A 26,424-nucleotide genomic window follows, 5' to 3' on the forward strand; every position below is an offset into this window, starting at 1 on the left:
TCTGATTTTTCTACCCTTACAGACCTCACCACATGCCTCTCTGGCTGAATCAATCAGTGTTTTCTTCCAGACTTGCCACTGAATCTCCAAGGTTTGGTTGCTGTTCTCAAACTCTTTCATTTTTTCTTCAATCATATTTGTGTATTTTAGTCTACAGTTCACATCTGAGAGCTGCTCTCAACTTTTACTTGCTTTAAAACTTTCTTACATGTTCTTCTTTTCAATATGAAATTGAATTTTATCCTACTCAATACTAAATGGTGATCACTTCCAATTTCACATCCTCTGTACACTCTCTAGTGTCCTGAAGCAGGAAGAAAACATCACTATCAACAATAACATAGTCAATGAGACTTTTCTTATTCCTTGCCTCTTCTCTCTCTCTCCAAGTGAATTTGTGCACATTTTTATGTTGGAATATTGTGTTAGTAATAACTAGTCCATGTCCTAAGCAGAAATCCAACAGGTATTTGTCATTATTATTAGCTTTCTATTTTCTCCAAATTTTCCCAAAATATTTTTGTATGTCTGATGATCATTTCCTACTCTGCTATTTAGATCCCCAACAAGAACCAACTTTTCATTTTTCATTGTGTCAGTTGCTTTCTCTAAAGCCTCAAAAAATTCCTCCACGTCTATCTTAGTAGAACCTTCTGTGGGACCATAGGCACAAAAAGAGGTAGCCTCTCCTCTCAATAATAACTCAGATCACAATCTCGAGCAAGTTTCCTCTCTCACACCACTCTCTCTCTCCCCCCACCAAAGTTAAAAATTAATACCCCCGTAATTTTCACATTAACTTTTATACACTTACTAAACATCTACAAGTCTTCAAATCCAACATAATAAGTTTCTTCTTTCTGTCCTTCAACAAAACTAATATACTATATGTTGAATTCTAGTGGATGAGATTACCATTATAAGCTAGTTTTGGTCACTCGTGGCACTAATATGATATAGATCAGGTGAAATGAAATTTTTATTAAAAATAAAAATTTTATTTCACCCTATTTTTTAGCTATAAATTTAATGATCTTAGAAATGAAATAATTTTCAGTGAAAAATTGTAAGGAAATGTCTTTTTCAATTGATTTAAATTTAATGCCAAAGATTTGAAGAGCCTCTATAGCTCAGTCAACATTGCCAATGTTTGGCTGAAAAGCCATAGATTTGACTTTTATGACTTTTGTTACTTAGACCCTAATGATCACAATCAAAAACAAACAAACAAACAAAAAGAAACTATGACCGATTCATTTTTTTAATGCAGCAAATACTGCAAACCCATTTACCTGATAAATATGCATTAACTTAGGATGATTCAGATGATTGTGACATTGTGTTCATGAAAATCCTGTGTGTACTCACATTCCAATTTATTTTTAGTAATCAATAATATGTTGTTTAAACAGAGACAAATATTAGCATTATTATGATATAAATACCTTGTTTTGCTTTAAGCTTCACCTTGGCAGCTTCTTTATATTGTAACTTAACTTTGGATGAAAATATCTTTGGTTTAGGAAATCCTTAAAAAAATTTTTTTTTAAAAAATTACATATCAGAGAAAGACAACAACAAAGAAGGAAGTACATTTATCAAAACTTTTATTAACACCCTAAGAAACCCCTACTGCATCAGTTAAACATAATCAAATAGTTAATCCAAAAGACCTAATTATGTATTAAATGCATTTTAAAAATAGTGTTTAAAGCTGTGGGATGGAAGGTTTAGTTCATTTACTATACTGTCTTTTATGACTTTATTCAGCAATTTTATGTTGCCCTTCACAGTACATTATGTGATATCAATCCAAGTCTTATATGATCCATGCATATTTTTGAGAGGTTTCTGAATCAGGCCTCTAGCAGATCTGTTTTAAGCTGAAGTATTACATATGTGATAATCAACTTGACATATGTTTATAGCTTAAAACAGAGTTTTGTTTTTAAACAGATGATACTGAAAATATCATTGGCCATTTAGAGTAAATCACAATGTACTCACAAAAGAACAAAAAAGTAAAATTGAAAAGTAAAATATATATATATATTCAAGATACCAAGTAATTTTATATAAAGTTGGTTTTAATCCTATTTCCCAAGTAAGCAAACAGACAAGAAAGTCAAGTTTGTGCCTGCTAAATGAATATTAATTGAATGAATGAATGAATGAATGAATGAATATTAAATGAATACAAGATGAATATCTTATATTCATTTAATAGTTGTAAGTCAAAACTTGAAGATTTCAAGTTCTGACTTACAACTTCTGGGCAGAGTCAAGAATGGGTGGTTTTGATTTTTTGTAGCAGGAGACACCAATTTTTGCAGTTTCTGGTGGAAAATTTCTTTAAATTAGCAGTGTGTATGTGGGTGTGTACTGTAGGCATATGCTAATTCCTGATTAGTCTTTTACTACTGAAGCAACATCTTTTTAAGGAATTGGTTTTTCTCCACTACTGCACATGAAATATGCCAAGTATAGATTCTCTACGTCTACTTTTTCTGTACCAATTCATAGATACAGTATTGGGTATCCTCTTCTTTTAGGTACAGATCTTCCTTCATAACCAACTTACAACTCTAAGCTTTCTTAGCATGAGCACATCACATCCATATCCCCTGACTCCAAATAAACTAGAGATCGTTTTCCACAAGAGACTACTTCTTGATACAACTCCTAGTATTAGTAGTGTTAAATCTTAAATGAAGAGATTTCATTGTAAAATATCTCATTCAGGATTTAACAAGCATCAAATCACTGAGAGAAATACTTGTATATAAGTAGAGATGTTAACTACTTGAAAAAAAAAATTTTAATAAATGCTTTTAATATTGGACTATTCTATATAAGATAATATTACCTGTTCTTGTAAATTTGACAATGGAAGAAAAATTGATGAGAATTATGTTAGTATGTAAAAGTGAGTTCAAAGTTTGCAAATGAGACACTTGGATTAGTAACATGCCCCATGGCAGTCACGTACGCATGGAGTAAATTGCGCGCAGGAGTTTCCTGAGAGACGAGAGGAGAAGGACCGGAACCGCATGCAAAGGAGTAATGCCGAGCAGAAAGGTATGATGCTGTAGGAGCGCCGCTCAAGGTACAACATAAAAAGCTTGACACTGCTAGCTTGCTCTCTCTCTCAGGCTCTTACTCTAAGCGCTCTTCATTTGGTTGCTTCTCTCTTAACTTTGGCACAGGTCACTCGAGGGGCCCAGCTCGAGTTGTTCCCCGAGATGAATACAAGAGTGGTCAACGGAACGATATCTAGACGCAGTTAAGCAGCAGAGTAGTCAGCCAAGTGCGAGCAATTCGTCAGTAAAGCGGGAAAAATCAATGCAAGCTGACCGTCATGCTAGACCACGTGGACCAACTTAAGCAGAGCTGTTCTCGTCTGCATCAGAGAGGTTAATTCATGACTGTGAGTTCCAAGCTGGTCCATCGGAAAGACAACTGTGAGGAAGAAGAAGGAATTCTTTCTTCAGACTTCAGACCTGGGCCTTCGGACTTCGTCGGTAACGAAGTCCGAAGGTCCCGGTAACGTACGAATCTTTTAGTTTCCTTTGTGGGTATAAAAGAACTTTGTGTGTATTAATGTGCAAGAAGTATTAGCAGAACCTATATAAGATATGAAACAGGACTTTAGGGCTTAGCCTGATATCAGAATGTTTTATCTCTGAGAGTGAATTCTGATATAGTGTGGTGATAATTTGTATATAGTATGTTATAGTTTAGTAATGCTTGAAGTTTGATAAGTTGAGAGAAATTTTAGATCTGATTGTTAAGAATCAGTGAATTGTTTCATAATTAATATTGTCTCGTGGTAGAATTCAACTAGGAATACTGAAGTATTGTATAGTTAAGTCTGTTAACTTAGGAGAGAGATTTACTTCAGTCATATGACAAGTCTTGTAAATTTGTATTGTGATAGTTTGATGAATAAACCCTTTTTCTTTTACCCAACAATTTGCCTGATGTATGAATCCAATGCACCACTCATCAAAATAGAACCTGAGTGGAACTAATTAATTGGGGAAAACCACGACAATGAGAGTTTAAAATAAGGAATTTAGCTAACTTGGAAACTGATATTATATAAATGATCTCTAGAGCTCGGCAACAAGCATATTTCGATTAACATCTGAATCCATATCCATTACTTGCTGCTTAAGGAATTCTAAACTGCAAAATATTCCATCCAGTTCTTTGATTGTTATCTCCTGTGGAACCTCATCTTCACATTCCATTTGTTCATTGTCTTCACATGCACGTTGCTGTTCAATTTCAAAATCATTGTCACTGAAATCTTTTGAATTTGAATCCAATAATTCTTTAACATCTTCTGCATCAACACTATCAAAACCAAGGTCTTCACTAATGGCAATGATTTCTTCAACCACGTTGTTCACAGGATTTTGAAAACCACCTAAGTCACTAGCACATTCTGGCAAAAGGTTTTTCCAAACAGCTCTCATGCAGCTAGAAGACACCTGCTCCCATGAGTCATGAATATTTTCAATTGGATGCTTAATATTAAAATTTTTTCAAAATTCTCTAAGCGCAATCACATTTTTTCCCCATTGTTTCTACTACCTTTGAAAATGTCTTTTTAAGAAAATAGGCTTTGAAAGTTGCAATGATGTTGTATTTGCTGGAAAAAAAATAAAACTTTCACATTCTCCCACAAGATCATTAAGAGAATTTGGATGACCATGTGAGTTATCTAAAAGCAAAAGAGCTTTGAAATCTAAGTTATTTCTCTTACAATAAGCTTCAACTGCCGGACAAAAATAAGACAAACCAATCTACAAATAGGCTTTGGTAACCCAAGCCTTCTGATTCGCCCACCAAATTACAAGTAAAGAGTTCTTGTTACATTCTTTTCAAGGTTGGGTTCTGAGTTCGATAGCCTTGGGTTCCGAGTTCAATAGACAAACAGCAGCTTCGATTTAAAATCTCCATTAGCATTCCCTCCAAGCATAACAGTTAAGCGATCTTTTGATACTTTATAGCCAGGCTGAGCTACTTCTTTTTATTAAAGTTCTAGATTCGTAAATTTTTCTGTAAAATTTACGAAAAACATAATTTGTAAATACAGCAGAACAATCACAGCTTATAATATACTCACTATTAATGCTTAATGGGAGGAATGACGTCATCATGCTCACGACTTTCTTTCTCTTGGCCACGAAACACTCCTCGAAACTTGCATGTTTATGATTTTGTGTGATAAATTTAAAGGCATCTTAATTAAAACTCTTGCCATGTATATAAAGGGATCATCGCAATTAATTTTGCTGGGTTAATCAAATCCTGCGTTAAGCAAGGGATACCTGTATTCCATCTGTCCTTATTGCCAAATTCTTAATCAGGATGTGTTGCACTTCTATCTTTTCATACAATGTAATCATAGCACTAAGTGTTATTATCACATACATCACGTTGATTAATCTTTGTGAAGTGAGCACTCACTTGAACAATCACATCTACTTCTGACAAAAAGGCATTGTCTGCATTCATTAAAATTATTCTTCCATTATTCATTCTTTCTTTGACTTGGCATCATTTGTCAAGCATAGCAATAAAATTCTTTTGGGTTGCCTTTAGCCTATGCAGGCAATTTTTTTACCCTACTCCAACCTACCTTTCCGTATGATACTCTCAACTTTTTTTAGTCAGTGCTTTATATATTTCATAACTCCTCTCACCCTTATTCACACAATATTCCTTTCAATCTTCTTATGGAATCATCCTCTTCTTATGGATCGCTTGCTTAATAAGGTTGCACATCCATTTCACTTAAACCCTATTTGTGCTTCAAACTATTTAGATAGATTATTTAATGCATCGTTTAAGAACTCCCCCTGCACTGCTGATATCCTTGCCATTCAGCAAATGATACCATAAGACCAAACACAATAGTCTCCTAAGTTTACCATATTTTCCAGCTTTGTAGTTAAATACATAAGCTATCTTAATTGGGACAGCCATATACATAGTTACTTCCACTCACTTAGTTCATTAACTGAGACCCTTTCTGACATTATGATCAAATTTAACAGTCTTTAGCCTAGAGTTGCTTCATTCACATGCTGCTTGAGAAATTTGTCTCACAACAGCTCAATAAATTCTTCTTTATTCTATGAGTTTTATCTATTGTCCAATGAATATTCAGATAACTGAAGTCACCCATAATTATGCATTTAATATCTATAAAGTTAATTTAGCAATGCATTTCTTTATCCCCAGCAACTGAACTGCCAGGTCTGTAGCAACATCCCCCCATTTATTTCACCTTATTAGCCTACTTTCCATTAGATAGTCGCAGACTCAATGCTATGTGGGACATTATTACAATTATCATTTTCATGAATTTTATACCCTAACTGAACTCAAATCATCTGATATCACTGGGAGTAACCCCTCAGTCCTGCCTCCTCTGTAATTCCTAATAATACTATACCCTTAACACCTAATTCCAATTACTACATCTGACTCTGAGAGTCGGGTTTCACTAATGTCAACAATCTTAGGCCACAATGTATTCACCAAAGTAACAAACTTAACCCCTTTGTTTGTGATGCTCCTGGCATTTGTGTATAAACATATCTTAACTCTAGCTTTTCATATACTTGCAGCTGCAGTTTGAATGGCCCAGTTGGGCAACTTTCCCTTTTCTCCTTTCCCAAGGAAACTCAAAAACACCCAAACTAAAGCATACAATTCAACCCTTTATCAGATCCATACCCATTGATATCAGACATTCACATCATGCTTGTACACCTTAGTTGAACTTACAAAAAAAAATTTCTCAGCCTTCTTTCAAAGATTATTTAGTTTTTCCTTGTTTTAAGCACTCACCCCAGTAAATAATTTCTACAAGATCCTGTTGTTAAATCCATTAAAGTGAAGGTCATCCCTCTTATGCAAGTCTTTTCTACTATCAAACTTACTCAACACATCCAAAAACTCACACCCATTTCTTCTGCACAGTGTGCATTGAATCATTTGATATCAAAGCCTTCCTTCTTAAGTAATAAAATAACAATTTTCACTCTCTCGCTTTTTCTTTCTCACCTCCAGAAATCTTTTCATATTCTCACACACACTATATTTAACTGAGACCCTTTCTGCCTCACTGTAGTGAAGCTCAAAGTAGTGACCCAGTCATCAAGCACAAATTTAATTAGTGCAAAATTAACCAATTATTTCTTTTTTGTACATTCTAATTGACTTATTATTATTCATTGATAACTTACAAACTTCCATGCCTCATCCTGCAAGTTTTTGTAAACATTTCTCGACTTATTCTAATTTCCTGGTCAACTGTAACAATTCTGTTTAATCTGGAAATTTCATGTCAACTGTTTTCCATTGTGCCATCAACATACTGATTTTGCAGTGAGGCAAAGGTTCTTGTCTCCAGAATTTACCTAGTCTAGCCATAAATACTGTTACAACTTGAACAGCACATAAAGCAAATCATTTATAGCTTTCAGCACATACAAACTATGTATGTATGTGTTTGTATATGTGTGTGTGCTGGCCTAGTTGACTGAGTGGTTAGTGTATCCACTCCAGCCAAAAGGCTGCAGGTTCGAATCCTGCCTTGGGCATGGATGTTTGTGATTGTCTGTGAAAATACTAGTGGTGGTGGGCAGTGGATGGCATTGTGTAGATGATGATGCTGGTGTAATTGGTGGATTGAGTGGTAGAGATGGAGAGTAGGTGCCCTCCCTCAATGAGTCTTTGGACTCCTGGGAGGAGTCAGATAATAATAATACTCATGTAACAATAAATATAATAATGTTTAATGTGCACATAGCAGACTTGATGTTCGAAATGTCCCACTTTTGCCTTAACATACACTTGCGGCCACATACAGATGGCAGTATGACAACATCAAAAAGAAACACTGCCAGTGCTCACTCCAATCCATCTTCAGGCTGGAAATGCTGAAAGTTGTTTCTTGCAAACTACTCTCTCAAGCTCTGACCACAATTTGAAGTGCAACAGATTCAGATCGGGATTTCCAGATTGTCAATCAGATGGTGATGTGTAGTCAGACACATTCACCTCCAACCACTGTTATGTGGTCCTCACCATGTGTGCAGGGACTGAGTCCTGTTGGAAGGTCCACTGCTTACCATGACACAAGTTGTTGCTCAGGGGTCATACCACAGGTCATCTCTTGATACACTATGGCAGAGGTTTTGATCCCTTTCTTGCAGAAATGCAACGGATACCCCTGATATGTCATCACCCACCAAAACTAACATTGATGGTGGGGTGATGACCTCTGCAGGCAATATCAAGTAGATTGATGTGGATAAATATCAGAATGGGGAACTGGATAATGAGACATATTTATGCCTATGGACCCACAGAAGGCTCAACTAGGGAAGAACTGGAGGAATTTTTTTCAGGCATTAGAAAAGGCAGGGAACAACTAAAAAGGAAAAGTTGATTCATGTTGGAGATATAAACAGCAAAGCAGGAAATTATTACCAGATGTAGGAATTTTGGGGGGAAAATTTGGAGAAAAGAGTAATGCTAATAATAAATTCTAAGACATTCTGGATGCTATATCAGTTATAGACGGTCCTCCAGATTCTTGGAATTACTAATCCATCATTCTTCTTTAGATTCAGATGATGTTTCAGCATCTCACCAGCTTCCTTGAACTTTCTTTCAGAGCAGGTTTTGGTGCAGTGTTGAGACTTGGTGCCTTTCCAGTTGATTCAGTGACATGTTTGAAATACATGGTCTTACAGGCCTGTTTGCCATAGCGGAGGAATTTAATGTGATGTTTATGTTATCTTTTCTTATTGGAATGAAGCATCCTGTTTCCCCTATGTAGGATAGATTGCAGGTGCACTGAATTTTGCAAACCCCCAGGTGGGCAAGGTAGGGAAGGGGATCTTTGGATGACCTGAGTACATGTCTTAATTTTGCAGGGGATTTGAATCTAACTATAGCTGTAGCTAATTTTTGCAAGGATGACTTCAAACAACGAGCTCTAGATTCAGCAAGCCTAAAGCCCAAAGTCTGGCTTGATAATATTATGTGACACCTCCAGGGAGTCCAAAGACTCATCGAGGGAGGGCACCTACTCTACAACTATCTCCACCACTCAATCTGCCAACTACAACGAACCGCATTATCTACACCATCTACCATCCATCACTAGCCCATGGCAGAATTCGAACCAGCAGCCTTTTGACTGGAGAGCGAATATGCCAACCACTTGGCCAATTAGGCTGGCAATATTATTATTATGTTACACATCCAAGGAGTCCAAAAACTCAGCGAGGAGGGAGGGCACCTACTCTACAACACTTTGTCTCCATCAACATCATCTACCACCACTAGCATTTTCAGAGACAATCACAAACATCCATGGCGGGATTTGAACCCGCAGCCTTTTGGCTGGAGAGCAGATACACTAACCACTCGGCCAATCAGGCCGGTCAAATATACCAATGATATTTTTTGCCATTTGGCACCACAGGGTCGAACATTAAATACATTCCTAAGCCACCTGAACAAAAAACCACTGAGTTTCCAATTTACCACTGAGTTTAAAAACAATAACTTTTCCTTTTCTAGACACTCTTGTCACACATCTTCTTATTGCCTTTTATTCATGGTCTACCACAAACCTACGCACACAGTCCAATACAGACATAAAAATTCATACCAATTTGCTCCAATGAGAAGGCACTGAACAAAGAATAAAAATTATTAGACAAACATTTATAAAAAAAATGGCTACAAGAAAAAAGTTAACAAGATCCTCCACAATGATACCATTAAAGGCAAAAAAGATTACAAGAATGCCATTGCCTACCATATATTGGGAGAATATCAGGAAAAAATACATAGAACACTACATAAATACATTAAGGCAACCTTCCACCCACCCCCCCAAGCAAAAGTAAAAAATATACTGAGCTCAAATATCCTCTCCCCTAGCTAGCCCACCTGAGCACTTTCAATGCACCTGCAATCTACATAGGGGAAACAGGATGCTTCATTCCAATAAGAAAAGATAACATAAACATCACATTAAATTCCTCCGCTATGGCAAAACAGGCCTGTAAGACCATGTATTTCAAACATGTCACTGAATCAACTGGAAAGGCATCAAGTCCCTACACTGCACCAAAACCTGGTTTGAAAGAAAGTTCAAGGAAGCTTGTGAGATGCTGAAACATTATCTGAATTTAAACAAGAATAAAGGATTAGCAATTCTAAGAATGTGGAGGGTCTAACTGCAACCTTACAGCACCCAGAACATGATGGCAAAATGCTAACACAAAAAAAACCTTAATATAAGAGGACTGTAGACATGTGTTTAATGTAGTTCGAGTATAAAACTTTATTTTTATTTATTTAGAGGTTTTTTAATCATCTGTATATTATACTGATATGCATAAAAATGTATTTTTTTGTAATTAATTTATATTTTTGTATATGTTTAATTTATCATTATTATTTTAATTAATTTTTTCACCAGAGGCTAGGATAAACGATTAACAAAGCATTTAGATTTATCTTACTTTTGTTTAGTCTCATATAGCTTGTATCCTGTGTGTATGTATGTTTTCCTGATGACGAACAGAGGTCGAAACATCAAGTGTTATTTTCTTACTTATAAGTAATTACTGCAACACATGTTTCTGTCTCCATAAATTCTTCACTATGAATAATGATATTTTCCAACTGGTTCATGAGAAAATACCATATGAAGATTTCAAATTGGAAGTGATCAATATCTAATGTTAGGTGCATAAAACTGACTTTCTTATTGAAAAAAAGAGTGTGCAAGAAATTTTAAAATGAACCAAAGTTGAGCAGCTATCAGAGGTGAACTGTAAACTCAACTATATAAACATTCCTGAAGAAAAAGTGAAACAGTTTGAAAACAAGAATAAAACCTTGGAGTCTCGGTGGTAAACCTTGAAGAAAACTTGCTTGATTCAGCTAGAGGCATGTGTTGAGGTTGTCTGCAAGAATAGAAAAATTGGAACTCCCCAGTGGTCTCTCTCTGGAAGTTAAAGAAGCAGTCAAGGAAAAGAAGAAAGCATATTGAAATTTCATGGCAAGTAAGTTGGCGTATGATCTTAGTGAATACAGAAAAAAAATGTAAAAAAGTGAAGCATTGTGTAAAACTAGCTGAAACAGAATTCATGGGAAAGTTTTGTGAAGAACATAGAAATTAAATGTATGAAAAGGCTTGAGTGTTGGCAGTACATGTTAGTTTATTTTCACAGTATTGATTACAACACAGAATGATAAAAAAATAATTAATATTTATTAACTTATTAGCTGATATTTCGCTGGTATTATATCAGCATCTTCAGAGCACAACAGTTTGTCACAGTACAATATACAAGAACAATTTGGTATAACAGTGATACTAGTTTTAAAGAAAATTGTAATTGACAACACAAGAAACTAAAGTCCTAATTTGGAAAAAGAGAAAATTTTGAGAAAAAGAAAAATTTAGAAAAAATGTTGGAAAAAGGGAGAAAACAAGTGTTAATTAGATCTTAAGACTCTCTTCCAGATTTATGGTAAAATCATGCAGCCATACTTGTTGAGGTTTGGAGTATGTTTTAAAGCTACATTGATTCCAAAAACAATCTCTCTGACTTATGACTTCTATGTGACACTGTTGGCATCTGCCTTGGTGATTATAAAAAATATTCAGCACTAACATCAAGAAATGTGAAATGACAGCTGTAGTAGAAAATATTCAACCAGCAATGCTCAATGTTATGACAGCAATATTATGACTAGTCGGATCTAGCAGATCATGTCTTGGATACCCCTTCACACAGGATCAAATGGAAGAAAACAAAAGTGCTACATAGAAGTTCTGAGAGATTATTTCTGGAATCAACAGCAGTTTTTTAAAATACTCCAAACTTTAACAAGTATGGCTGTGTAAATTTACCAAAAATCTGGGAGACAGTCATTTTAAGATCTAAATAATACTTGTTTTCTCTCTTTTTTTCCAACACAGATGGTGCCAAATTAGGACTTTGGTTCCTTGTGTTGTCTGTTACAATATTTTTTAAACTAATCCCACTGTTATGCAAAATTGTTATTGTTTGTGTATTGATATGTGTCCCTGATTACATTCCTGGCGAATATTTTCAATCACCATTCTGTCACTGCTTGTTTCATTTAAGTCTTTCAAAGTAATTATTCCAGACATCCAGAATATCTTTAGTTTTCATATGACCTTGATCATGGGCTCTGTTCTTCGGCTCTGAAGATGCTGGATATAATACCAGAAAAATATCAGCTAATACATTAATAAATATTAATTATTTTCATATCATTATGTGTTGTAATTAATAATACCATGAAAATAAACTAACATAGAAACTAAATATAAGGAAGGTGACAAAATATTCTTGAGACTATTTTCAAGGCATAGAAATGGAAGGAAGAGTACCGTAAAAGGAATCAGTGATGATCAAGGTCATATGAAAACTAAAAATATTCTGGATGTCTGGAATAATTACTTTGAAAGACTTAAATGAAACAAGCAATGACAGAATGGTGATTGAAAATATTCGCCAGGAATGTAATCAGGGACACATATCAATACTTAAAGTATAAAAAGCTATCAAGAAATGTGAAGTGTAGTAGATAATATTCAACCAGCAATGCTCAAACATGGAGGTATAAGTATAGTTCGTCCACAGATTAGAGACGCTTTGACACTTCTGTGCATGCCCCAAAAAGGAGAATCCATTCCGATAATAGGGTAATCAATCTGTCTTCTGGGACGAGTTTGTTTATTATTACAGGTCAGAAAATTTAGCTTTTCCTTTACGAGCATTGTAGCTTTTACAGTGTAACTATTTTGATTGTATAACAGTTGGAAAAATGTACGTAGAATATTAACAAAATTTAAAAAAGGTATAACATAAAACAAAAATTTAATGAAATTTATATTTAAGAAAGTTTTTTATAAAATAAAAATAATTATATAGAAAAACAGAAATTATTTTCAAATGAACTTAGATATTCTAAACTTACAGTTGAGAGAACTGAGACACTTTAATGTTCTAAACCGATTAATTATTTTTGACTTGTTGTGACTCTTAACAAATCCATGCAAAAAAAAAAAAAAAAAAAAGGTTAGAAAAAAATACCATCCTTTTAATCTTCATAGTCATCTGAATCGGTGTCCGAATCGCCATCATTTTCACTTAAACTGATCACCAAAGGTTCGCATAATTCTTCGATAATTCCGTTTCTGTCCCAATACACATTTTCCAATGAGGTGACATGAGAGCAATATTTTCCCCAGTTTTGAACTGTAATAATTTCAATCGCCTGTTCTGAAAGCTTAAAAAGTTTCAACATGTCAATATCCCCAGTTACATTGCGATGGCGAATGAAACTTTTCACTTCTGCCCAAACATACTCACAATAGCATTAAAACTACTCAATAGCATTAAAACAAAATCCGATTTCATGAACTATTTTCCTTAAAGTTTCTCTTTTCCAAGGAAAATTAATTTTTTCTTTAAGCACAGGAATCAATTTCTGAACAGTTGGCACTCTTTTCTCGACCACGTAAAATTCGTGAATAGTTCTTCTTATAATGTCTACATCAAAATCATTAAAAGCTATGATTTCTATGGTTTTCTGGCGCTTTTTTTTAGGAGATTTAAATTTTGCCTTACCTTCACCTTTTGATTCCCTACGAATTCTTTTAAAAGTCCTACGCCCGCAATTGCACTTGCACGTTTTATGACTTGAGAACAAGGAGACTGCCTTTTAACGATTCTTTTTTGCAAAATGTCAGCACATTATTCAATATTCTTTTCAAGAGCTACCGAAACGTTTAACAACAGAACTTGTTGACTGTACTGGATCCATCATACAAATTAATAATAAAAAAATGCAAAAAAGCGACAACAAAAATCAAGCTGCTACTACTAGTAGTATACAGTGACAGACAAGAAAGCACGTGATTTCGCATGTTGGACCAATTCATACATCCTTCATTTCTTTCTCCCCTTCAGCATGAATAGACTATTCCTGGCAAAATGCCAAGCAGAGATCTACAAATGGTGGACATACTATAGCTACACTGCAAATATTCAGAAGACTTGGTCAGAGGATCAAATTCTGGATGATTGGAGTAGACTCAGAATAGAAACCATACATAAAAAAAGAAATAAAACTGAATGTGAGAATTACAAAAGGTATTTCCCTACTGAGTGTTCCTGGTAAGATTTATGCAAGTATACTACGCCATTATTTTGAAATTTTCAAAGGAAAAACGGAAAATCACTAAAATAAGACATCAAATGAGTGGAAGAATGCAACATTAATTTCTAAAAATATCGTCAGGTGCCATCGTTTCAGATCCATAAATAAAGAAGGGATGGAACGAACTTTCCACTCCTCGCTGTGACACACCAAAAAAACACATCTAAATTAATAACAGCGATCAACAACAAGTTCAAAGACACTTGCCCTCAATTGCACATACATGCTCGACCAGACCTATCATTTGTCCAGAGGGAACAAGGACACCAGCTTTGAAAACAACTGAAGAAAAACGTCAACATGGAGACAACAGTTGGATCATCAACGACAAACAAGTTAAATTAGTGCAAAAATCAAGTGATGCCACTATCAACCACTATTGAGACCATAGTGTGCAAGACCATCACAGTCAACATATGCCTCACAGAACCCTACATATCCACTTCACCAATATCTGTGGCCTAAACTCCAACTTTACCTTATGAGAAAAAAAAATCAGGGGTGCTTAAGGGTCAAAGCTGTATAACTGAGAGGAGACCTCCACATAGCCTTTAAAGGAATGCAGAGAACCGACCAGGGATTCTGACCTAATGTCCAATCCTCACCTTCTCGTGGTGCACCCTGTGGGGTATCTAATTTGATACTGAACGAACGAGGATGGGCTGGCAATTTGGGATTTAGCCAACCAAATTGTATTCTTATTGGTTAAACCAAAATAAAAAATGATGGTACAACATGACAAAATTTCATACCAGCTGGAGCATCGCCCGGTTAAACAAGGCCCCCGTTGTTTTCGCCAGGGAACCAGGGTGAACAGCGAAAAGTCAGCTACTGGAACAAATCCGAACACAAACCCCAACTCAACATCACCAGAGTTAAAGATCGGTACTATCAACGTAAGAAGCCTGAATGGAAAAGAAATGGAGCTAGCTGAAGAATTAGATAAGTACCAGATCGACATAATACGGGTGACTAAAATAAAAAAGACAAAAACTGGGTGATATCTTTCTGAGCAATAAATACAAAATGTTATATTCAGGCAATAACAATCAAGGAAAAGAAGGAGTACCCATAGTATTCAACACTAAATACGAGGGCTAATCTTCTTGAATGGCATGCAGTCTCAAGTAGAGTGATGTGGGCAAATATGAGAATGGGGAACTGGACAATGAGACTTATTTATGCCTATGGTCCCAAAGAAGGTTTTACTATGGTAGAAGTGGAGGAATTTTTTTATGCTTTAGAGAAAGCAACTGACACAATGAAAAATTGGTCCTTGTTGGGGATCTAAATAACAGAGTAGGAAATGATTGTCAGACATACAAAAATATTTTGGGAAAATTTGTAGAAAAGAGCAAAGCTAATAATAATGGCAAATACCTGTTGGATTTCTGCTCATTTGTTCCAACATAAAAATCTAGGCTATCTGAATCCCATCCTCAAATGGGATTCAGATAACCTAGTCAATTTCAATGCTAATAAAGCCCAATACTATCTAATTTCTCATAAAAAAAAAGAACCATTTTCTCCAGTATTATTTTTGACAACACCAGAATTTCCAGACAATTTCAAATTTCTCTTCTTAGAATTACCTGACATCAAGCCTCTGCTGGCATAAACACATCACAACTATTGCATCCTCAATTTCTAAAAAACTAGGATTTCTCTTTCATCAAAATGTTACTTCACCCCTGAACAGCTGATAACCTTATACAAATCATAAATCTGCCCAGCTATTGAATACTGCTCTCACATATGGGGGAGGAGGAGGGTCCCCAAAAGCTCCCTCAAAATGCTTGACTCAATACAGAGGGAAGCAATTACTTATTAATGATCCATCTCTTACCAACTCACTCCCCCCACTTTTGTGCAGACATTTGGTCTCTATACTACGTGTATTCTACAAATATTTCCATGGAAAATGTTTATCTGAAATAGCATCAATAATTCCCCCACTCAGTACTAAGCTCATTGGAACACGTGCAGCTGCTGCTCAATATCCCTTCACAGTGCACCCCAAAACCCACAAAATAAGTTTCTTTTCCTCCTCCTTTATCCCTGCAACTGTAGTACTGTGAAACAGTCTCCCCCCCCCCCCCCATGCTATGTTCCCCGAGGAATACAATCACTTAAATCAAATGAAAACACAAGTTCCTCCTTTCCCAACCCACTACCCATATACGGTACACGAATGTACTATAGGATGATCAACCAACCTCTCATATATATGGGTTCAAGATAAAAAAATACTTGAGAAACAGAGAAAAATTGCGAAAGGAAAGCATGGAGAACAATCTCAGTTCAGGACAAATAAAGGTTGCCAAGATTAGATTTTCACTTTAAAACAAATAGTTGAGAAGTCATGAGAACATAGATCCTTTTTATGTTTAAATTTTGTAGATCTGGAAAAGGCATATGACACCAAGAGAAAAACTGTTCAAAACACTGAAGTTACATGGTGTAAATGGGACATTATATCAAGCAATACATAGTAATACAGGGTGTTTCAAAAGGGTGTATACAACTTTGCAGGAGAACAGAGAATAACTCGGAAGACATACAAAAGCTAAGTGAGTGTCATAATGTAGTGAAACACATTAATTTTGGTCATGTAACTTCATTAACAAATGACAACACTAGATGGCATGACATGTCACACCATTTGAAAATGACAACTTTCGATGGTGCAGAGCAAGTAAGCTGTGCGTTTTGGTTTGAGAAAACAAAGTCTGCAACACAAACATAGAGAAATTTCCACACAATGTGGCAAACAATCTCCTAGCAGGAACATAATCTGCATGCGGCAAAAGAATTTTGTTAAAACAGGCTGATCTGCGTGTCATCCAATGTCAACTGGAAGGCTGCATGCTGCTGATGCAGCATGCAGAAACAGTTCAGGAAAGTTTCCAGAGAAGCTCTGAAAAGTCAACGAGACAGGCATCTCGTCAAATTGGAATTCCAAATGTGCCTGTGTGGAGTGTTTTACAACAGTGTCTACATTTAAGGCCCTACAAATTTACTCTCATACAACATTTGAAGAAAGACAATAAGAAGATATATCAGGATTTCTGTATGGAAACGATTAGTAGAACAGAACAAAGTGACGACTTTTTTGGACATGATTGTATTCAGTCACGAGTGCAATTTTCATGTAAGTGGGCAAGTAAATACTCATAGCTGCAGAATTTGGGAAAGTAAAAATCCACACAACATCATAGAACGTGTTTGTAGCAATCCCAGAGGTTAACATTTTTTGCACCATATCAAGAAGAATGTGTATAGACCCTTCTTTTCTTTCGGAGTCTACCATTACTGGTAGTGGTGTGTATCTGGACATACTACTTGGATACCTAATACCACAATTACATGATGATGACCACAACGGATGCTTACATTTCCAACAAGATGAAGCACCTCTTCATTACCTGAAAGACATAAGGCTGTACCTTGAAACCCATTTCCCAAGGTAGATGGATTGGTAGACAGGCGACTGTAGCATGGCAACCATGTTGCCCCGACCTTACACCGTTGTTAGATTTTTTTTTTTTTTTTTTGCTTGTGGGGCTTTGTGAAAGATTGAGTGTTTGTACTACCACTATCAGCCAATTTGGATGAGCTGCATTCCAGAATTACTGCCGCGGCTGCTGAAGTTATGCCAGATATGATCTTCCGCATGTGGAAGGAAATTAATTATAGATGGGACATCTGCAGAATCACTGGAGGCAGTCATATTGAACTTTAACTGTCTGTGTTGAAACTTCAAGGGCTACTCTATATTTGCTTGGTAATAAAAATTGTTCATCTATCGCTAGCTACCTTTTATTGTTATTCAAAGTTGTATACCTCGTTTTGAAACATCCTGTACTTACAACTCAAATAGATCTTTGAGTTGTAAGTCAGCAGTTAGAATTGAAGGAGGTACAGGAAGATGGTTTGATGTTAAATCAGGTGTGTTACAAGGACATACATTATCTCCACTGTTCTTCATCATCTGTATGGATCACATTAGGAACAAAACTGGTATTAAACCTGATATCAAAATTGGAAATGTTAATCTCAGCTCTTTAAGTTATACAGATGACATTATTCTTCTAAATAAACCAGTACATGTCTGCACAAATTGAATAACTGCTGTAATAAATTTGGTATTAAAATTGGCAATAAAAAGACAAACACAATGAAAATAGGCAGGAACACTGAAAACATCAACTACATCCTGAATGGAGAACCCATAGAACAAGTAAAACATTTCAAATATTTAGGTCTATTAGCGAAGACAGCAAATACGGAAAAAGACAGCAGAATTAGCAAAGCTAGTATGGCAGGAAGTCAACTGAGTAAAGTTATATGGAATAAGAGAGAAATCAATTAAAACATACGCTACACAAGACAATGTTCAAACCAATGTTAACTTATAGATCTGTGAATTGGGTTAGAAATAAAACATTTGATCAAGGACTAGAGACCAGTGATATAAGAGTTCTGAAAATGAATAAGGGAATGAATAGATAGTGTCAATGGCAGTATCATATTAAAAACGAGAATACTAGGAAAGAATCTGACACTCTTAACATGGATATCAAAGAGTCCATCAAGTTGTGAGAATTTTGTGTAACAGTGGCACAGCCAAAAATTTTAACACATTTATTAAATTTCAACCCATTTTTGACTTATATAAGCAAAATGACAAACTGAACAAGATCTAATAGGCAATTAACCTTTTATGAAACATCTAAAAAGTGAAACAAGTACTGAAGAGAGCAGAAGGATGGCTGCAATGTCAGCAAAATAGTACTTCTAATTAGCAGTTTTGCTGCTGTTGCAGTACTGTTCAGATTTCAGAAAGGAATTGATATTTTCAACAATTAAAACAATAAAATTGACTAAGAAACTACTTCTAAATTGTAGCCAATCTGCTTTCTCAGTACTTGGCTCAGTTTTAACGCAGGTGTATTTTTTCCCTTCAGGTAAAGTAGGCAAAATCATTGACAGATAACCATAAGTTGAATGGACCTAGTAGCATGTGCATGTGCACGCACATGTGCAGCATTTTATTCTCTTCTACATCCTTTTTATAATTGTCTTTGATTTGGATTTCTGTTGTAACTGTCAGGGAACAATAAGTTAGGAGCAACAACTATGTTTAGAACTTGGTCAAAATCAGTTATATGGTGCAGCTTATACAGGAATCAGCATATAATTGGGCAGATGCATCAAACTTGATCCCATTTTGGTATGAAAATTGGATCATACATGCAAAGAAACAATTATTTTTCACTATTTCATTAACTACATTTAATGCTTCAAATTTGGGAGGCTGTGCCGTGTCCTAAAGAATATCTCTGACAAATAAAAGTGGAAAATCCATGATAGTATTCGGCATAGAACCAGAGCAACAGGAGAACAAATTTAGATGCTAATCAATTTTGTAATAAGGGTAATTAATATTTCACTATACTCCTTTAAAAGGTACCACCATGATTTTTGCAATTTGCCCAGTTTTGGCAATAAAAGCAGTCCAAGTGAAACCAAAATTTCAAGTGATTGAACAAATTTTATTAGCATTATAAACACCAAATTTCATAAATTTCAGCCAGATAAGAATTATTACTATCAGTGATCAAATGAATCCATCCTAAAATAAATTTTACGACTACAGACAGCCTGAAACAAAAACTGAGAACTAAAACTTATATGGATTCCAAATACTAAATTTCAAATTAAATCTGCAGGCAGATTTAATTCAACCCCATCTAACAAACCAATAGAATCATGCAAGTGACAAAAGTTTGGTTGCATAAATTGAAATGCACACAGTTTTGATCATTAAGATTTCTCACAAATTTTTAATAAATGCTTGAGCATTTTTTTTTTCCTGTTGCTATGATGATTGTCATAGTGAAGTGTGAAGTCTATATACAAGTCTGTAATTAATTAATTAGCGTATGATGATACAGTGGCCGTGAGTTTCATATCGATAGTTCGGCATCATCTTATGAAACCAACATGAAGCTATTGGCTATAATGTGTTTATTATTATTATTATTATTATTTTCTTTTCGTCTGTTAATTGTGTGTATTCTCCTGGCTGGTTTGCCTGTTCTGAGGGACAAAAAACCCTCTACCTCCATATGAGACCAGCAAACTCACCTTTAGTCAAAAGAGACCAGATAACGATTCCTCGTGTCATGGACAGGAATCAAATCCAGTTCTTTCGAACGGCTGTAACTGTCTGAACGGCTTCATCTATACCAACTGAGCTATAGTGGCTCTGTACAAGTCTGTATGAAGTCTATATACAAGTAGCCCAGTCGTGAAGTAAAGTCTACATGTAAAGTGACTTCACGTGCAAACTTTGTTTGCTTACACTTGGTAAAGGGTGACACCAAGTATATAATTTCTTGGCATCTTTAATTTACAGAAGTAAGCAATTACAGTATTCTGTAATCAGTATTCTGGAGGGGTCATTAAGGTGCTTACTTTTAGCTTGTTCACATTTTATAAGTGGCTGCACTGTTGAAGGGGAATGGATATACAACAATACTTTTGGATTTTGTCAAAGCAGTTGACAGGATTACGCACCGGAAGTTGTCATACAAACTGAAAATGATGCGTAATCAAAAGATATTTATAACATGGATAGGAGAGTAGCAGGTGACTGACTAGAGAGTATTATATGCAGGTGCAAGTCCAAGAGAAGAAGGGTGACTAGTGGGGTACCACAGAATTCTATACTTAGGCCACCGTGGTCTAATTGTATATTAATTATACTAGGTTTTGTCTAGATGCTAACATACAAAAACTTGCTAATGAGACAAAGTTAGAAAGGGTGATTAGGACCATCTTCAATACATAATCCATGCAGACTGATATGAAACAGGTTTGATGGGTAAATGATAATAGATATCACTTTTGGATGTTAAGTACAAGGGTTATGCATTTTGGACAGGATATTAACATTACAGGAAGAGTATTATATTAATAGTAATTCACTACAAGTTGTCAATGATGGTAAACAAAAGTTTAGGGGCCACAATGTTAAGGTGGTTAAGTCTTCACATCAGATAACTGTAGAAGATAATACCTTCTTTTCAGCCATTTTTTTTCCACTGCTGGATCAATTTTTCCAAACAAAATTTGACAATTCATCACTCCACCTTCTTTTAGGATGTCCATAGCGTCATTTCCCTTCTTTTGAAATCCAGTTCATTAGTATGGTGGTTAATCGCTCATCTTCTCTTCTGGATAGATGTCCAGCCCATTTCCATTTTAGTCGCTTGTGGTGGAGAATCATGTAAGTGATACGAGTTATACAAGATAACACTACAAATACCGTAATGTAGAAAAGAACATTAACTTATAAGAATAAGAAAGTTCTTCTTCCACTGTACAATGTCTTGATAAGATCACATAGTGACTACTGTGCTCACATATAGTAACCTGGATTCAGAGATGAGAATTGAAAAGATTCAGCAAAGAGTAACCAAGACGATATCTGGCTTATGTAATTGTGCATATGTGGATAGACTGGGGAATATGGTCTTCAAAGTTAGAATAATGAATGTAAGAGAGGAGATATGATAGATATATGAGTTGGTAACAGGTTCTTAAATACAGACAAGTGAAAGTTTAGTTTGTGGCAGGTGGAGGGAAGAGAACTCTGGATCCTTCCCAGAAATTAAGGATAATCAGAAAGAATGAAAGAATGGGGGAGATCCCAGGTTTTCTCATGGTGAGTGTGTGGAATGGTCTACCAATGGATATTGCAAATGCATCTTGGATGAATTTTTTAAAGATATGGTAGATATTTTAACACTGTGTGAGCTGAAAGAGGCCTTCCCTGCAAGAGTCCCTGACTCCTTGGAGAAGCCTTCATAATAATATTATGGAAGTGAAACATGTAATGGGGAAAAAAAAATACCCCAGAACAATGAAGCAGAAATGTCAGCAGAAATAAAATTTGAGAACCAACATTAGGAGCTAAACTAGATTTTAATGTATAACAAAAATTTTACAAGAACTACAACAGTAATCAACCTTGCAAGCAATAGATAATTATACAAATAAATGGTTCAGCATCTAAATGAAGCTTCCTCAATATATTTAAAGACATAATCTGCATTTCAAACAAATCAGCTAATGAAGTTTTCCAGAAAACTAGACTTCATTGATTCACGAATTTAACACACACACACACAAACAAGATGAATGACTGATAAATAAGATACTGACTCACTTCCCATCTGGTTATGATGAATGGAGGTAGTTTTTTTATGTATAACCAGTGAGAAAAATTATAACCAAAAGTTGAAGTTTCAAGGCTCAAAAATTTCATTTGAATATTGACACATAATACAAGTGGTCATTACTTGTATGTCACATTAACATGCAGCCAAATGTATTTTCAATAGTTTCTTCTGAAGTTCAAAGAAATAACTTTTCCCAAATCCAAAAGTTTGTAGATCACATGGATACAAAATTTACAACTTAAAATGTTTAAAGTATTATAATCATATGTTCAAAATTAACCTTACACATATACAATATGAAATTTACTGCTTCCTTACCTGTTTCAAGAGACCTTAGATTTTTTGATGATTTCATAATTTGTTCATTGATTTTACGTGGCCTCCCTCTTCCCCTAAGGTTAACTTTTCCTCTCCGATGCTCTGGCTTAGGGGACTGTTGTTTAAGTCTTGAAACAACTTCCTCCTCCTCCTGTTTACCCACAATAGATACATCAACTAAAATAAAAAGTACTTTTAGTTCTTGGGATGCAGCAAACAGCTTTCTTAGTATATTTAATGAGCATTTGTTATTATATAAAATGCCTCTATATGTATGAAAAATTCTTTATACATATGCACTAAAAAATGCAATAAATTCCATCATCGTCAAACAGTGTATAATCTCAAGGAATCACCAGATATTATAGATTCCCAACAGAATATTTCATCACTCATTTCCAACAACTTAAATGGTGAATTACTTGTAAAGTCTGATTTAATCCAGTCTCATATTTTAATCTTCTAAAGCACTTATAAGTGCATCAATTCACCTATTGCTTTTCCTGTGGGTATTTTTCTATTTTGTTTTAATAATCTTTCCTTTCTCAGTGAGTGGATGAGCATGTTTACACTACCCTGAACATTAATAATGTCAGGTTCTTTACTGATATCTTTATTTTTATGCAGTTCTAACATTGATGCCATCTGTTCATCTGTTCACTTTAATTTTTCCAGATTTTTCAAATTTGTGCTCTCCAATCTGTAATCAATGGTTTTATTTCTAACCAAGCTCCCACATGTTAAAAATGGTTTTGAAATTATCCTACATACTGAAGGATTAGTCTCTTTTGGCGAATTTCATTCTCATTTTCATAAAAATTGATTCAACTAGATTCCTGTGATACCAGCCTTAATTATTCCATTATAAATTTCCATATTTAATTTTTGCCATCTTCACTAAAAATTATAGCTAGATAGCTAAAACGTGCAACTTAAAATACATAGATAATATATAAAATACCGTATTTTTCCGTGTATAAGACTCCTCCATCTATAAAATGACACCTACTTTTTTTGAACCCAAAATTAAGAAATCAATATTTTAAACATAAAACAGAACACATTTGATATTTGTTTAAATATTCAAAGTATATTAGGTAATATTTTTAAGATACATACCAAGAAATTATGGTGGCATTTTTTCTTAAGCATCATTTTGCCTTTCCTATGAAATCAAAAATGATCATTTCTCTTGCAAACCTTTTTTTCTCATATTGAATAAGCTTGGTTGACACATCCCACTCTGGCGCTGCTCCATAATCTAAATCGTAACCCTCAAGGTTTGAACATTTTGCTGGGTTTCCACTTAAAGCCCTCTTTTTTTTTTTTTTTTTTTGGCATCTTGAGTAGTTGTTCTTCCTGTTTTCTTCACTGTCTAATCATACACTTAGTGGGGAGGTGGTCCAAACTGTCTCTCTGAAGCTTTATTTACATGTTCTTTTGTGTAATTGATGATTTTTTTTAACTTGAATTTTGAAGAATATGACAATCATTTTTTATTTTTGGACATTTTTATGTGCTACTGCTCAAAATATTGTTAATGCATTAACTTACCCTGCCAACGAGTTGCAGACATATCAATGCTTCCAGAGTACTGATTGGTTTAGTCAGAATCAGCTGTTAATGCAATTGACAGAGTTAACAAAGGCTAGCGATTGGCAGAAGCCTGTTCGCGGAGACAAGGTACCAGCAGTTTCGCCACGGAAACCATGGGGCCTCTCAACTGGTTACCCCCTCCTCTCCATGTAAAAGATGACCCCCAATTTTTGGTCTAAAAACTTTACAAAAAAGTATCATCTTATACATGGAAAAATACACTATATAGATTCATTACTGAGAATATAAGTGGCTAGACTCTTGAAGACAGGGATTTATTTATTAAGAGGATAATACCATCTCCATAGAGATGGTATTATCCTCTTGCTCTGTTCATTTATTTCAGCCTTGCTCTGTTCATTTATTTCAGCCTCATTTATGTAGTGTCTACATGCATAATTACCTGTATATCATTCAGTATGATGCCATGATCCTTTACAACAATTATTTATGGTTATTATTACGTTATTAATGTTGGAATCTCCTTCCTAAAAATACCAACGAGTAATCATCGATACATAAGTTTGCAATACCATACTTTGTAGGTAGTAAAAACTAAGCATAATAAAAGCTACCTTTACTGGCAGATACATTCATCAAAAGTCTGCTCATCACACTTCTCAAAAAATTAGTGTTATCAAGTCTTCAATTAATAGAGCATATAAGGTATGCTCCTCTCCCTCAAGTTTACAACAATAGAAGAACACAGAAGAACTTCTCACAATCAAAATATTAATGGAATTTTATGGTTCCAATCCTAATCAAATCCAGCAGATAATTGACTCCTATGTTCCAACACCTCAGGATTCTTCAATAGACCACAGGGTTCCAATCCCTTATATTTCTGGTATCTTTGAACCTATTGGTAGAATTATTTTAAGAAGTATCACCTTATTAAAATAATTCTAAAAATATTTTCTGCATATTTTCCTATTAACAAAATTTATCATCTGTTGCCATCAACAAAAGACAAACGGTCACCTCTATCATTCACTGGAGTTTACCAAATATCTTGTGAATGTAATTTGGCATACTTTGGACAGACATGCTGTTCTTGGAAAAAAGAATTAATGAGCACCAATATTATATTGAATATGTGAAACCTCAAAAGTCTAGTATGGCACAACATAGTACTGACACTAAACACAGTATCCGGTGGGATGAAGCTCATCTTCTCCACAGAAGCAGTTTTAAATGTGAACACCTGTTCAAAGAAAGTTGAGGCCCTTTACATCGACCAAATCTGAATCGGAATGATTGTCTTTCTCTTAAAAAAGTTTGGGAGATTCTCATTTTATGTAACCATCAAAAATAGTTTTAATATTATTTATTAATATATTAATTTCAAGCATGTTTTTAATTGGTAAACTGATTGTTGTATATACCTTATTCCTATTTCATTGATTTGCTTGTTTCTACACACTGATGATGTACTGTTATTTTCAGTATGAAATATCTGTACTTTCATTTTAAGTGAATTACTGTGGTTATCGTGTAATTTGTTGTTTAAGCTTAATATTTCATATTTGAATATCATGTGCAATACAGCCAATACAGTTTATAAAGAACAGATAGGGTACAACTCTGCATTGCACCTTATTTAGCATCAAACCATTTTCCTGTATATTCTTCAATTCTGTCAATTTCTAATTATGAGGTATGTATCACTACACACACTTCCCTTCCATTTACCCATACAGATTTAATATTTTGAACAGTTTTTACCTTTATTGTATGCTTGGTACCTTATGTGATTTATTACAGAGATGTCAGAAAGGATCACGCAAAGGTTAGTGTTCTAAAATGCTGCCAGAATAATAATGTTATCCCTGATTGTGTTTAATTCACCAAAGGCTCTTCACATATACAGATGTACATACTTCGTTCACCCTTTCACATAAAAAGATTGGTGCTGCTTGCATTCCACTAGAAGAAGAGCTCACTACAGCAC

General features: G+C 34.9%; 1 protein-coding gene across 1 annotated transcript in view; it reads right to left on the reverse strand.

The window, feature by feature from the left end:
- Positions 1-26,424, reverse strand: part of LOC150102348 (poly [ADP-ribose] polymerase tankyrase-like) — a 1,002,656-nt gene that overhangs the window by 860,379 nt on the left and 115,853 nt on the right. The window contains 2 exon segments of the mRNA XM_090399561.1: positions 1,446-1,529; positions 22,878-23,054. Coding sequence (XP_090255687.1) covers positions 1,446-1,529; positions 22,878-23,054 — 261 coding nt within the window.

This window comes from Typopeltis vanoorti, chromosome 10 (assembly GCF_054136105.1).
Source record: "Typopeltis vanoorti isolate ZY-2024b chromosome 10, IOZ_Tvanoo_1.0, whole genome shotgun sequence".
Classification (NCBI taxonomy): domain Eukaryota; kingdom Metazoa; phylum Arthropoda; class Arachnida; order Uropygi; family Thelyphonidae; genus Typopeltis; species Typopeltis vanoorti.